General features: G+C 38.8%; 1 protein-coding gene across 4 annotated transcripts in view; it reads left to right on the top strand.

Annotated features, from left to right (window-relative positions):
- TAOK3 (TAO kinase 3) overlaps nucleotides 1-14,088 on the top strand; it is a 181,222-nt gene that overhangs the window by 160,746 nt on the left and 6,388 nt on the right. For all 4 annotated transcript variants that reach the window (XM_081539729.1, XM_081539728.1, XM_081539725.1 and 1 more), the window contains 2 exons: nucleotides 6,381-6,620; nucleotides 8,210-8,422. In XM_081539729.1, coding sequence (XP_081395855.1) covers nucleotides 6,381-6,620; nucleotides 8,210-8,422 — 453 coding nt within the window. The remainder of the gene's footprint in view (nucleotides 1-6,380; nucleotides 6,621-8,209; nucleotides 8,423-14,088) is intronic.

Genomic DNA, 14,088 nt, shown 5'->3' with positions numbered 1-14,088 from the left:
ATTTAATGAGAATGTGAATTGGTGTAAGCTTTTTGGAGAGCAGTATTCAAATAGGGAGAAAAAAGGGTGGAGCAAACTAAAATTTATTGAACCCATAATCATGGGCCAGGCTCAGGCTGTTTATCTGTATTATCTTATCGTATTGGAAGAGGGAGAAACTGAACATTTTTGAGCCAGGCAGTGAATGATATGGCTAACATTCTGCTTTACAGAGATTAGCCCAGTTTGGTGGTGATGCACAGATTGATTAGACTGTGCATGGTCAGTGGCAGCAATATTACCCCCTGGGGAGTAAAAAGGGAGTTCTTGTGGAGGAGGGGTCTTAAATATTATAGTGGCTTGTGGCCCTCTGAAGGGCTACAGTACATAAAAAGATACACAGTACATGTTTGTTATTAGCATTTCAATGGTGAGGATGATCAGGGAAGGGTGGAGGCTAAAAAGGCCCTTGATGGAAATAATGGGGGGGGGGGAAGGTTGAGAAACATTGAATTTAGAGGGAAGAAACTATAAGCAAAGAGATCTGATGGTAGGAATAGGGTATAGACACAGACAAGGTGGTAGCTGGCAAAAGAGAGATGGGTTTGAAACATTTTGAAATATAAAATAAGCTGGACTTGGCATACAAAAGGATATGAGAAAGAGATGCGGGTAGAGTCAAAGTTATTTCTAGGATTTAAGAGCTGGGGAAATGTAGATTTGGGCAGAAACAGAAGCTTAGAGAGGAGTATTGGTAAGAAACTGGTTAATTCAATATTACATGTGTTGGGTTTGTTAGAAGGCTAAAAAATTCAAATCAAAAAGTCCAATAGCCAGTTAGAAACAAGGTATTTGGGATTCTTTCCATCTGGCAGTTATTATTTTTGTTCTAGTGTCACGTATTTGGAAGAAGTCTGTGACTAAGGGGCAGTTAGTGCCAATAAAAGATATAGAAGACAATTATTCCTCCAAATGATAGAAACTATATTCATTTGTATCAGGTTCTAACCAGCTAGGTGAAGAATAAATCTACAAGGGTTTATTTCTTAAAAGTCTAGGTTTTCTTTTGTTTAGTCTTATTCTGGAGCCACTTTAGTGAAAATGTTCAGTTTTTTGTCTTCTATTTATTAAAGAACATTGAAAAAAGACAAATGCAGAAAAACACTGAGTAGTGAAAGTGCTTGATAATCCCATCCCACCCATTTTCTACCCTGAGACAGTCACCATTAATTTGGCAGATATATTACCAGTTTTTTCAGATATACATGTGTGTGTATATGTGTGTGTGTGTATATATATATATGTATGTGTGTGTGTATATATATATACACACACACATACATATATATATACAACTTATATATTACATATAACTTTAATCTTACAAAAATAAGATTAAGTTAGTACCAGTGGGTTTATTCGATTTGCAAGCAATAGAAACAAACTGACTGACTTAGCGTGGAAAGGAATTTATTGGAAGGATATGGGGTAGATGACAGAGCTGAAGACCCAAGCTGGAAAAGATGAAGAATCAAGCTGGGACAGCAGCTTCGTGACCTAGAGGGCAAGAGCTAATGGGCATTCCTCAAGACATTGCCATTTATTTGGATGTACCTCCTCCAACCATGTTTCATCTTTGTATCATTTCTGCTTAAGATTTAAATTCCTAGGAGAGATAGCACTTGATTGGGTAATGTGCTTATTCACTTACTCAGTAGTCTCTCTGGTTTCCACATAGGGTGGAGTAGTTTCTGAAGCAAAAAAAGGAGCCTCTTAACAAAAAGAAGGGGAAATGGATACTGAACCTACAAAAAGGTCCAGTTTACTGTTTCATAACTCTTTCCTTTTGTATTATTTTTCATTTACTATCTAAAACATATAACTCTGCCTCATTCTTTTTAATCATCAATAGTAGTTTTTGGTATGGCTATAGAATAATTTATTTAATGAGGCACTTCTCTGGGTATTTTGTAGGAGTTGTGCAATATCACTAACAATGCCACAGAGAACATCTTTGTATATATCTTTTTACGTGTAAGCAAGTATTTTGTAGGATATAATATTCTCAGGAGGAGAATTTTTAGGTCAGAGTGTATACACCTACATTTTTAGTAGATATTGTCAAATTGCCCTCTAAGGATTTATAACTCCCACCAAGAAAAACTACTTGTTTTCCTCTACCTTTGCCAAAACTGAGCATTAGCAATCCCCCCCACTGTTGTTGTTTTTTTTTGGCAGACTTTAAATTTTTTTTAGCCTTGCCACACAGCATGCAAGATCTTAGTTCCCCAATCAGAGATCAGACCCATGCGCCGTGCAGTAAAAGTGTGGAGTCTTAATCACTCGACCTCCAGGGAAGTCCCCAGCATTCCTTTTTATTAATGAAAACACTTAAAAAGATCACTATAGGCTGAGTTGAGCCTCTTTTACCATCACTACACGTCAGTGCTCATTGTTTCCTAACCAGTTATGCAACTAAGAACTGAAGCTAAGAAAATATTAAATGTCATAGGCTAACAACATCCCCATTTATATTTTGAATTCTCATTCTTACTCAATGTCAGTGGGCATGAACACAAAACTTTTTGAGTCCGATCAGATGCTTTTAAAGAAGTCAATAGTACATCCATTGAAACTTAAATAGAATGCTTGGATCGTGATTGAGGAAGGTTTGTTATGGGGATACACCCTAGATCTACATCTCAGAGGAGGTAGGTTCAAATAATGTGTACAGAAATGTGTTTTGTGGCCATGGTGTACTGTCATGGCCATATGTTGTATATATGTTTCACCCCTAAGCTCACATCCAGCCTGGTGTGATGCTCAATGTATATGATGTTGGCTGGGGTAAAGGGAGCTGCCTGCCTCTCATCTTACACTCCCTCTAAGGCGTATATACATGGAGTGCACAGAATCACCTCTACCATGAAATTTGTTTTTGTATTTTCGCTTAACTCATTTTATTGAATTTATATAAGCTAGAATGTGGCCCTACTATATATATTGTATCATTTGTACAGACTAAGCAACCATTACATCGTGTCTAGCTAGAGCAGAGGGATTCTTCAGAATATTGTATTCCAGACTGAAACAGCATAAAACAGAAAAACATAAGCCATTCATTGGGGACATTTTTAGTGGAAAATGTTGGAAAGCTAAAAACCTGAGTTTCAACTTCAATTCTACTTTATAGAAATTATGTAACCTTATGTTAGCCTCTCCATTCCCAAATGCCTTACTATCATATATAAAAATGGTTAAATCCTAACAATCTTACCACTGCATAGGATTGCAGCTAGGATTGAGCAAGATATATAAAATCACTTTTAATAATTGAGAGCCCACTACACATTATTATGTAGGTACAGCAATGGGCTCATAATAAGCTAAATAATGCTTTTTTCCCATAGTGTAAAATATTATAGGCAGCTTACATCTCTGCAACTCAGACATATGAATTAAAGGTAATTTCTATTACAATTGTAATAGAAAAAAACCATTTCAGTATTATTTTTCTCTCACCTTTTAGATAGTTTATAGTATCTAGATTTGTTATTGTATGCCAGATATTCACTTCTGAATGTAGAAAAATAGTAATGGCATGTTTATATATGTTCTGAAACATCTTCTTATGGTCTTTCCTTTCAACTTCACAAGACTGGTAGTTCACAGTAGGTACTGTTATCCTCATTTTACACCTGAGGAAACCAAAATGTAGATATGAAGTCTTACCAAATGCCATACATAATGAATCAGCGGAAAAGCTAAAACTGACTCACACCCTGAATTATTTTTCCACTGATTCTCAAACTTTAGTATATATCAGAATTACCTGGGTAGCATGATATCAAGTCCAGTTGCTTCCAGGTGATTCTGATGCAGGTATTCCAAGGACAACATCCTGAAGCATTCCATTAAACAGAGAAGCATTTGTTTTCTTCTGAAAGTGCTGTTTGCTTTGTATCTTTTTTCCCCCCTGTGAATTTCTGAGCTCTGGACAGCTCAGACTTAGTTTGAACTTCCCCATTTAGGAAAATGTGTGGAATGTATAAATGTCCAATACTGGGGCTCCTGGTACTCAAAGACTGAAGATGATAGTAATCTAGGAACCGAATCTTTAGCCATCCAAAAAGCTTTCTTTGGCTTTAGTCTCTGAGAGGCCCTCACTATCCTTTGGTGCCACCTAGGGGCCAGTTAGTGATTTTTAAAAGAAGACATTTGATGGTCTAGGTAAGGAAGGAAAATAAAGGAAAAGAAAAACGTGGAAGAGGATGTGGGGAGATGCTCTGGAGATTATCTTTTATTGTTTGTAACAAATGTAAATGGAAGTTATGCTCCAAATATTTCCCCACTAGAAAATAAGCCCATGAGGGGATGTACTTGTTCACTGGACCCTTCTTAGTGCCTAAAACAGTACCCAACACATAGGAGATGCTCAACAAATATCTGTTGAATAAGTAAATGAATGACTAGCAACTTTGCTCCAGTAGCAGATACTGTGTTGTTTAAAGGACTTCTCTTCAAGTGAATGGAAGGCCCAAACACACAAGATATTTCTCAACCATGCCAGTACACAAATGTTACTGATAACTCTATGAAAATGATCTTGCATTTTCTCCATAGTGGATGCCATTGGAAAAGAGAGGCACCCTATTGTTGTGATTTAAAGTTCAGCTCAAGGGCTTTCTCTTTTCCTTGCTCTTCTTAACTAGTAGTGATAACATTCATTTTGGAATCTTCTAGCAAATAATCTTCATCTCTTTTGTATCTCTTATCACTTCCAACCTTGCACTTTTGAAAAAAAAACACATAAAATTTATGTCCCTGTATTAATCAAGCTTCTTTTGTTTGCGTGTTAACTGAAATTTATTTGAGCTGGCTAAAACCAAAACCAGGGTATTTTCTACAGAAAGATAGGAATGTTTCATAAAGCCCAGTAGCAATAATATAGCTGGACCTACAAGGAGAGCTTAGAACCAGTCAGGAACTTGGGTATCAGTATATTTCCTGCCCTTCTTTCTTCTCTCTTTATCATTCTTCTTGCTCTGAAGCTCAGTTTTATCTAATCCTCAGCCCTTATAGCAGCAGGTAGCTATCACATATGTAGTTTTTAATATGCCCCTCAATTCTAGCCACACACACAGAGATTAACTGTCCCTGAATCCAAATTGCCAGGAGAGAAGGTAGACTGATTCAGTGTGCTGTGAGCTGAGCATATACTTTAATAAATGTCTATTATATTTCCCTGTCAGAGTGTTAGCAAGTTGGCCACCAAGTCATGGCTTAGTACATATTTTTATGTACCCAGAGAACATGGTTCACAGCTTTGATACACTGCCATTCAGGAAATATTCTTGAATTGGTGAATAAAAAAGTTTCACCCAACTTCCTCTTCCCTTTTTTTAAAATTCTAGTTTCCTTTCTTTCTGCCTTCAACAACAAAGAAAGACATGAGTAAAACTGGGAGGAACAGAATGATTAGCTCTAGAAATGACCAGACAGACTGTAATGGAAAAGATGAATGGGGAGAGATCTCATCTGCTTTTTCCCAGTGAGTGCTGACCTCTGAGATTTTGAAAAATAGATAATTGGCCTACTTTTGATACATGCAAAAGCAGGTATTTCCCCCAAAACTAGGAACATTGCAGGCATGATCGGTTTAATAGAGCGATTCTCAACTTTGACTGCATATTAGATCTACCTAGAGAACTCATAGGGGCTTCCCTGTTGGCTCAGTGGTAAAGAATTCACCTGCCAAGCAGACGTGGGTTCAGTCCCTGGGTCAGGAAGATCCCATGGAGAAGGAAATAGCAACCCACTCCAGTATTCTTGCCTGTGAAATTCTATGGACAGAGGAGCCTGGCAGGCTACAGTGCGTGGGGTCACAAAGTGTTGGACATGGCTTAGCAACTAAACAGTAGCAGAGAACTCTTAAAACTATTGATGTCATGGTCACACTCCCCTCGGTTTTCAGAATTTCAGGTTATGAGACTCAGGCATCTTTTGGTTTAAAAGCTTCCTCATATGATTTTAATGGGCAGCCAGCCAGCCAGCCTAACTAAAGAAACATTTGTTTAAACCTGTGCATAACACATCACCTAATTAAGGCTCTCTGCATCTCTGTGAGGTAAGAAGGGGTCAGGCAGAATTAATCCCATTTTACAGGCAGAGTAGTTGTGGTGGCTCTAAAGATGCCCAAGTTGTAAATGGTGGAACCACATACAGAATCTCAGTCTCCAGGGATTGTTCATCTAGTCTTATTAAGTCATGCTGCCAAACACTAATGGGCAATTAAGAGACAGTTAATAGTACTATTCCTTGCCATCCCTTTCTGAGTGGTGCCTTTCCTCCAGTTCATCTCCATTCATCTCTCTCCATGTACTTTTCATCGCTAAATGCAGGAACTAAATAAAAAGAGGACACAGAAGGAGATGGAGCATGCCATGCTGATCCGGCACGACGAGTCTACCCGAGAGCTTGAGTACAGGCAGCTGCACACGTTACAGAAACTCCGCATGGATCTGATCCGGCTACAGCACCAGACTGAACTGGAAAACCAGCTGGAGTACAATAAGAGGCGAGAAAGGGAACTGCACAGAAAGCATGTCATGGAACTTCGGCAACAGCCAAAAAACTTAAAGGTGAGAGGAAATTCCCTGGTTTGTGTTTCAGAACACAGCTAGGCTGTATCAATGGTTCCTACACATAGATGACTGTCAGAGTCACCTGGGCAACTTCATAAAATTGTACTTTTCAGGGCCCCTTGGCTACTTTATCAGAAGTACAAGAGTCTGGGTATAACTGACTCCTAAAGAGATGTCTCTAAACCATGAGATATCTCCATTTTTTCTTCATATCCATTATATACAACCTCTTTGACCCCTTTCATGACATTCCCTCTTTAAAATTATAACACATAAAATAACAGCAGTCCATGGTTCTTATCCCAGGAAATGAGAAAGTTACCTGACAGAAATATAGCAGATAAATTTTATGTCATGCCAGTCAGATTATTGGTGTTAGCTACCTTGAGCGCTACTCTATTGAGAAAGAGTCTAAGCCATATCCACGCTTAGTAACGAAGAGTATAATTTATTAGTGACATCTGTCCCGGGCATGGGAATCAGCAGTGACATACCAATCACTTATTTTACCTACATTAGAAATATGGAGCTCCTTTAGCCCTCACTACCTCCAGAGAATTTTAGCCGACTGCTAATTAAGAAGCTGTATGGACTAAGCCATTGCTATTTGTCAAGGAAATCATTATCAGTATTTTCAAAGATGCAAGGTCAACCTCAACCACACTGGCCACACTCCTCTCTAGCTAGATGCCAACCTGTCTAATTAGTGATCCTTGTCTTCCAAATTCCTCCACATCGTTCGATGCATGGTACAGGGTGCTCAGGTCTGGTGCACCGGGATGACCCAGAGGGATGGGATGGGGAGGGAGGTGGGAGGGGGTTCTGGAATGGGAACACATGTACACCCATGGTGGATTCATGTCAATGTATGGCAAAACAAATACAATATTGTAAAGTTAAAAAATAGATAAATAAACTAATCAAAAAAGAAAACAAAAAACAAATCCTCCACATGTTCATGAAGTGTACATGTGACTATCAAGCAACCTGATCGAATGCCTACTGGACTTACAAAAAAAAAAAACCCCACCTTGTCTTTGCCAAAATGCATATTTGATGTTGCTACATGCAAGTAGTGGGAATGGGTTGTGATGTGAAGTGTAATCCAATGTTGTCCTTTATTGATTTGTCAAGGAGACCCAGAGCAGTGAGAGATGACTTATACATTGCCATCCCCTTTCTTACTTGGAAATGGGGGAAAACAATTAAAAAGAGGTGGGGCAACAAGCAATAGAAGGCACTGAAAATTTTGATTAGGAAACCACTGAAATAATGAACAAGCTTTTAACAAACTAAGCTTCACAATATTCCACAATCTTCTACGAGTTGTGATTTTGTAAAAATTCATTTTTTAAATCTATTTGTAAATTCAAAACAACTTCTATTCAAACAATAAAACCAAAAGTATTGGTAGAGTTAACTCCTGTCTGTGACTTATATATTATTTTCATTATCATTGACTAGTAGTATCGGTCACTGCACCAAAAGACAGTTGGTCCCAGAACCAACATTGTATCATGAGAATGGAAAACTTTCTGTGTTTACTGATGTGTCTTTATTTTCCTTTTGTCACTTTTTCTATACAGGCCATGGAAATGCAAATTAAAAAACAGTTTCAGGACACTTGCAAAGTACAGACCAAACAGTATAAAGCACTCAAGAATCACCAGTTGGAAGTTACTCCAAAGAATGAGCACAAAACAATCTTAAAGACACTGAAAGATGAGCAGACAAGAAAACTTGCCATTTTGGCAGAGCAGTATGAACAGAGTATAAATGAAATGATGGCCTCTCAAGCGGTAAGTGGTTTAGGTTCAGTGCCACGGCTTCAAGAGCTTTGGGAATCAAGAAAATTCAAGATTCAGCCTTTTGGTCCCAGGATGATTCTTGTGCACATTTAGGATATTGGTGTTTTTCCATCCAAAGAACTGAAGGAAATGACAACGCTGAATAAAGCCAAGCCAGTGCGGATACTTGCTGGAGTGTGTTTTAAGAGATGGAATTCAAGGAATAATGCATTAAATGAGACCTGTGGCACATAGGTTCTTTGAGGGCACAGTGTGATAGATACCGCATATAATATCGTAATTTCATTCACCAAAGATTTCACAGCTAATGTCAGGCACAAATGAATGAGACACACAGACACATTCATTTGGTAAAATCTTACTAAGCATATATGCTCAGCACTCTGCCAGGCTCAGAGATGAGAGTGATGAACTAGAGAGATGACAGTGGTCCCTGTCCTCACACATCTGTCAGTCAAGTAAGAAGATCAGATAATTAAGCAATGAAAATAAAACATAAAAGTGCTATGAACTGGGAGGTGCCAGGAGCTATGGGAGGGTAAGTAGGAACAACTAATCTGGTCTAGGAAAAGCTTCTCAGCAAGAGCCAAGAAGCATGAAGGAATTTATTGATGCAAACAGGTTACATGGAAAAGGGCCTACATAGACAGAGGCTCAAAGATAGAAAGTGTGCGTTTGGGGAGTGAAAGAACTTTGGTATGAGCCAAAAAGTTCAAGGAGGAGGATTGTGGGATTCCAAAATGGAGAAGTCATAACTTAGGTCTTGGTGAGCCAGGGATGGGAATTTGCCCAGTAATTCAGTGAAGGTTTCACAAGGAGATGACTCTTAAAAAGAGTAATAGTTGGTCAAATGAGCAGAAATGGAAAAGTTACTCCCGGCAGACAATATAGTATATGTAAAGATTCAAGGGCCTGAAAGAGGATCATGCATTTGAGTAACGATGAGAAGTTGGTAGTAGGAGGATGACGGGCAAGCTGGTGGATAGTCAGGGGTCAGAGCCTCAAAAGCCAGGAGTGTGGACGTTGTTCTGTCAACAATGGAGAGCTGCTAAAAGGACTTGCCCAGTGGTCCAGTGGTTAACACTGCACTCCCACTGCAGGGGGCATGGTTAGGGGACCAAGACCCCACATGCGTGCGATGTGGCCGAGAGAGAGAGAGAGAGAACTGCTGAAACCTATCTAAAGAAGGAAAATGACAGGGTCCCATGTGGGCTGTAGAAAGATACTGACCGTAAATGTGGCAAAGGCAGGTAACGAGACCTGTTAGAAAGCTATTTGAACAGTCTAGGGGGAAAAAAATGAAGCCCTGAACAAAGAACATGATAATGGAGGTTACTGAGGAGGGAGAGAAGGATTTGAGAAATATTTAGGAGGTAGACTAGAGAGAACTTAGGGACCAATTTAAGAGGTAGGTTTGATACCAGCAGAATGGGTCGTCATTTTACCAAGACAGAAAATCAGGAGGAATGAGTTTGGGTGCCTTGAAGATTCTTGACCTGTTAACTGAACTCTGTGGGTATCTAGGTAGAAAGGTACAGAGATGAGAATCTTCAGTTCAAAAGGGTGTCAGGATTAACATCAAAAAGTTAGTCATCGTTGACTTCCCTGGTGGTCCAGTGGTTAAGATTCCGCATTTCAAATGCAGGGGGCTCAGGTTTGATCCCTGGTTGAGTTTGATCCCTAGGCAAGGAACTAAGATGCCACATGCCATGTAGCATGGCCAAAAAAATTTTTAATTTAAAAGACTTCCCTGGCCATCCAGTGCTTCTGTGGATGGATGTGCTTCTAATGTGCTTCTAAGACTGTGCTTCTAATGCAGGGGGCGCAGGTTCAATTCCTGATTGGGGAACTAAGATCACTGATGCCATGAGACACAGCCAAAAAAAAAAAGTTAGTCATTACTATATGGGGGCAGTTGTAGCTGTTGGAAATACCTGAGACCTCCAAGGGATAGGAGATAGTGTTTAAAGAGGAAGAGGACTCAGAACAGAGTGGTGGGCACCAACATTTGAGGGCAAAGTAGAAGTTAGACCAAAGAAGATGAATAACCAGCAATGTGGAAGGGGAACCAAAAAGTATGTCACAAAAGCCAGAGCAAAGGTTTCTACTTGATGAATTCAAATGTTTCAGAGAGACCAGGTGGACCCAGCAGTGGCTTTGTCCATTGCTTGTCACAGACAATGGAGTGCTGGAAATGGAAAAAAGGGATTATAGAATGAGATAAAAACTGAGACTGCTTTTCCAAGATTCTTGTCAGTGAAGGAATGGAGAAATAGAGCTCTAGCTAAAGGAAGAAACAGTTAAAGGGGGACTTCTATTAATTGGAAAGGCTTAAACATGTCCTTAGCTGAGGATAGAAACCAGTGTAACTCATTCATCCATCCATCTAATAAGTATTTATTGAATGCCTCTGCTGTGCCCCTGACATCCAGAAATACTGTAGTGAAGAAAACAGACATTGATAATGTCCTCATGGAATTTATAAAACAGTGAAGGAAACAGGTGTTGGAAAAGTCTATATGTAACAGCAGAACAAATGCAGTGTGCCCACAGAGCAAGGCTAGTCTGGAGAGTCAGGAAAGGCTTCTCAGACAAAATGTTTATTTAAGCCGATGGGTAGGGAGCACATTCTAGGCAAAAGAAACTATTATACATTTGTAAAGATGGGAAAGACACTGTCACTTGTAAAAAACTCCAAGTCTGTTGTATTTGAAATATAGAGAACTAGGAGGCGACTAACACGAGAATAAGACTAGATCATGTATAGGCTAGTAAGCTTTCTTAAGAATTTTTATCTTATCCTAAAAGCATTGGGAAGCCATTAAGGAGCATTAAGGAGGAGACTAATGTCAGATTTGCATTTTTAAATGATAACTCTGGTGAAATGTGGAGAATGACTTGGGAGATAGCAAGTGCAGGTATAAGGAGAGCATGTATAAAGTTGCTGCCTTTAACTGGGTGTGAAGGAATGGTGGCCAGACTAGAGAGGGAACAGGATGAAGCAGAAAGTGACTCAGTTTGAGAGCTAGGCAGGAGGTGGAACTAGAAGCATTTAGTAACAGACTGAATGTGGAGAGTGAAATATTAAGAATGACACCCAGTCTCTGGTTTGAATAAAATGGTAGATGATGATGCCATTTATCTACATAGTCAAAAAAGGAATTGGAAATTGGGAAAGTGGGAAGGAAACAATGATTAGTTAGTATTATTAGGTTGGTGCAAAAGTAATTACAGTTTCAGACCCTAAATTTTATTTATTTTTTTTTTTAATTTTTTTTTTAATAAATTTATTTATTTTAGTTGGGGGCTAATTACTTTACAATATTGTAATAGTTTTTGCCATACGTTGACATGAATCAGCCATGAGTTTACATGTGTTCCCCTTCCTGGACCCCCCCACCCACCTCCCTCCCCATCCCATCCCTCTGGGTCATCCCATTGCCCCGGCCCTGAGCCTTTGTCTCATGCATCGAACATGGAATGGTGTTCTGTTTCATATATGATAATATACATGTTTCAATGCTATTCTCCCAGAACGTCCCACCCTCACCTTCTCCCTCAGAGTCCATAAAATTGTTCTATGCATCTGTGTCTCTTATTCTGTCTTGCATATAGGGTTATCGTTACCATCTTTCAAATTCCATATATATGCATTAGTATACTGTATTGTTGTTTTTCTTTCTGGCTTACTTCACTCTGTATAATGGGCTCCAGTTTCATCCATCTCAGTAGAACTGATTCAAATGTATTTTTTTAATGGCTGAGTAATATTCCATTGTGTATATGTACCACAGCTACCTTATCCATTCGTCTGCTGATGGACATCTAGGTTGCTTCCATGTCCTGGCTATTGTAAACAGTGCTGCGATGAACATTGGGGTACACGCGTCTCTTTCAATTCTGGTTTCTTCAGTGTGTATGTCCAGCAGTGGGATTGCTGGATCATATGGCAGTTCTATTCCCAGTTTTTTAAGGAATCTCCACACTGTTCTCCATAGTGGCTGTACTAGTTTGCATTCCCACCAACAGTGTAAGAGGGTTCCCTTTTCTCCACACCCTCTCCAGCATTTATTGCTTGTAGACTTTTGGATAGCAGCCATTCTGACTGGTGTGAAATGATACCTCATTGTGGTTTTGATTTGCATTTCTCTAATAATGAGCGATGTTGAGCATCTTTTCATGTGTTTGTTAGCCATCTGTATGTCTTCTTTGGAGAAATGTCTGTTTAGTTCTTTGGCCCATTTTTTGATTGGGTCGTTTATTTTTCTGGAATTCAGCTGCAGAAGTTGCTTGTATATTTTTGAGATTAATTGTTTGTCTGTTGCTTCGTTTGCTATTATTTTCTCCCATTCTGAAGGCTGTCTTTTCACCTTGCTTATAGTTTCCTTTGTTGTACAAAAGCTTTTAATTTTAATTAGGTCCCATTTGTTTATTTTTGCTTTTATTTCCAATATTCTGGGAGGTGGGTCATGGAGGATCCTGCTGTGATTTATGTCGGAGAGTGTTTTGCCTATGTTTTCCTCTAGGAGTTTTATAGTTTCTGGTCTTACGTTTAGATCTTTAATCCATTTTGAGTTTATTTTTGTGTATGGTGTTAGGAAGTGTTCTAGTTTCATTCTTTTACAAGTGGTTGACCAGTTTTCCCAGCACCACTTATTAAAGAGATTGTCTTTTCTCCATTGTATATTCTTGCCTCCTTTGTCGAAGATAAGGTGTCCATAGGTGCGTGGGTTTATCTCTGGGCTTTCTATTTTGTTCCATTGATCTATATTTCTATCTTTGTGCCAGTACCATACTGTCTTGATGACTGTGGCTTTGTAGTAGAGCCTGAAGTCAGGCAGGTTGATTCCTCCAGTTCCATTCTTCTTCCTCAAGATTGCTTTGGCTATTCGAGGTTTGTTATATTTCCATACAAATTGTGAGATGATTTGTTCTAGTTCTGTGAAAAATACCATTGGTAGCTTGATAGGGATTGCATTGAATCTATAGATTGCTTTGGGTAGTATACTCATTTTCACTATATTAATTCTTCCAATCCATGAACACGGTATATTTCTCCATCTGTTTGTGTCCTCTTTGATTTCTTTCATCAGTGTTTATAGTTTTCTATATATAAGTCTTTTGTTTCTTTAGGTAGATATATTCCTAAGTATTTTATTCTTTTTGTTGCAATGGTGAATGGTATTGTTTCCTTAATTTCTCTTTCTGTTTTCTCATTATTGGAGTATAGGAATGCAAGGGGATTTCTGTGTGTTAATTTTATATCCTGCAACTTTACTATATTCATTGATTAACTCTAGTAATTTTCTAGTAGAGTCTTTAGGGTTTTCTATGTAGAGGATCATGTCATCTGCAAACAGTGAGAGTTTTACTTCTTCTTTTCCTATCTGGATTCCTTTTATTTCTTTTTCAGCTCTGATTGCTGTGGCCAAAACTTCCAAAACTATGTTGAATAGTAGTGGTGAAAGTGGGCATCCTTGCCTTGTTCCTGACTTTAGGGGAAATGCTTTCAATTTTTCACCATTGAGGATAATGTTTGCTGTGGGTTTGTCATATATAGCTTTTATTATGTTGAGGTATGTTCCTTCTATTCCTGCTTTCTGGAGGGTTTTTATCATAAATGGATGCTGAATTTTGTCAAAGGCTTTTTCTGCATC

The sequence above is a fragment of the Giraffa tippelskirchi genome, chromosome 11 (genome assembly GCF_054371585.1).
Source record: "Giraffa tippelskirchi isolate mGirTip1 chromosome 11, T2T-mGirTip1v1.2.pri, whole genome shotgun sequence".
Taxonomy (NCBI): domain Eukaryota; kingdom Metazoa; phylum Chordata; class Mammalia; order Artiodactyla; family Giraffidae; genus Giraffa; species Giraffa tippelskirchi.
This window is presented reverse-complemented; position numbering and strand designations above follow the sequence as displayed.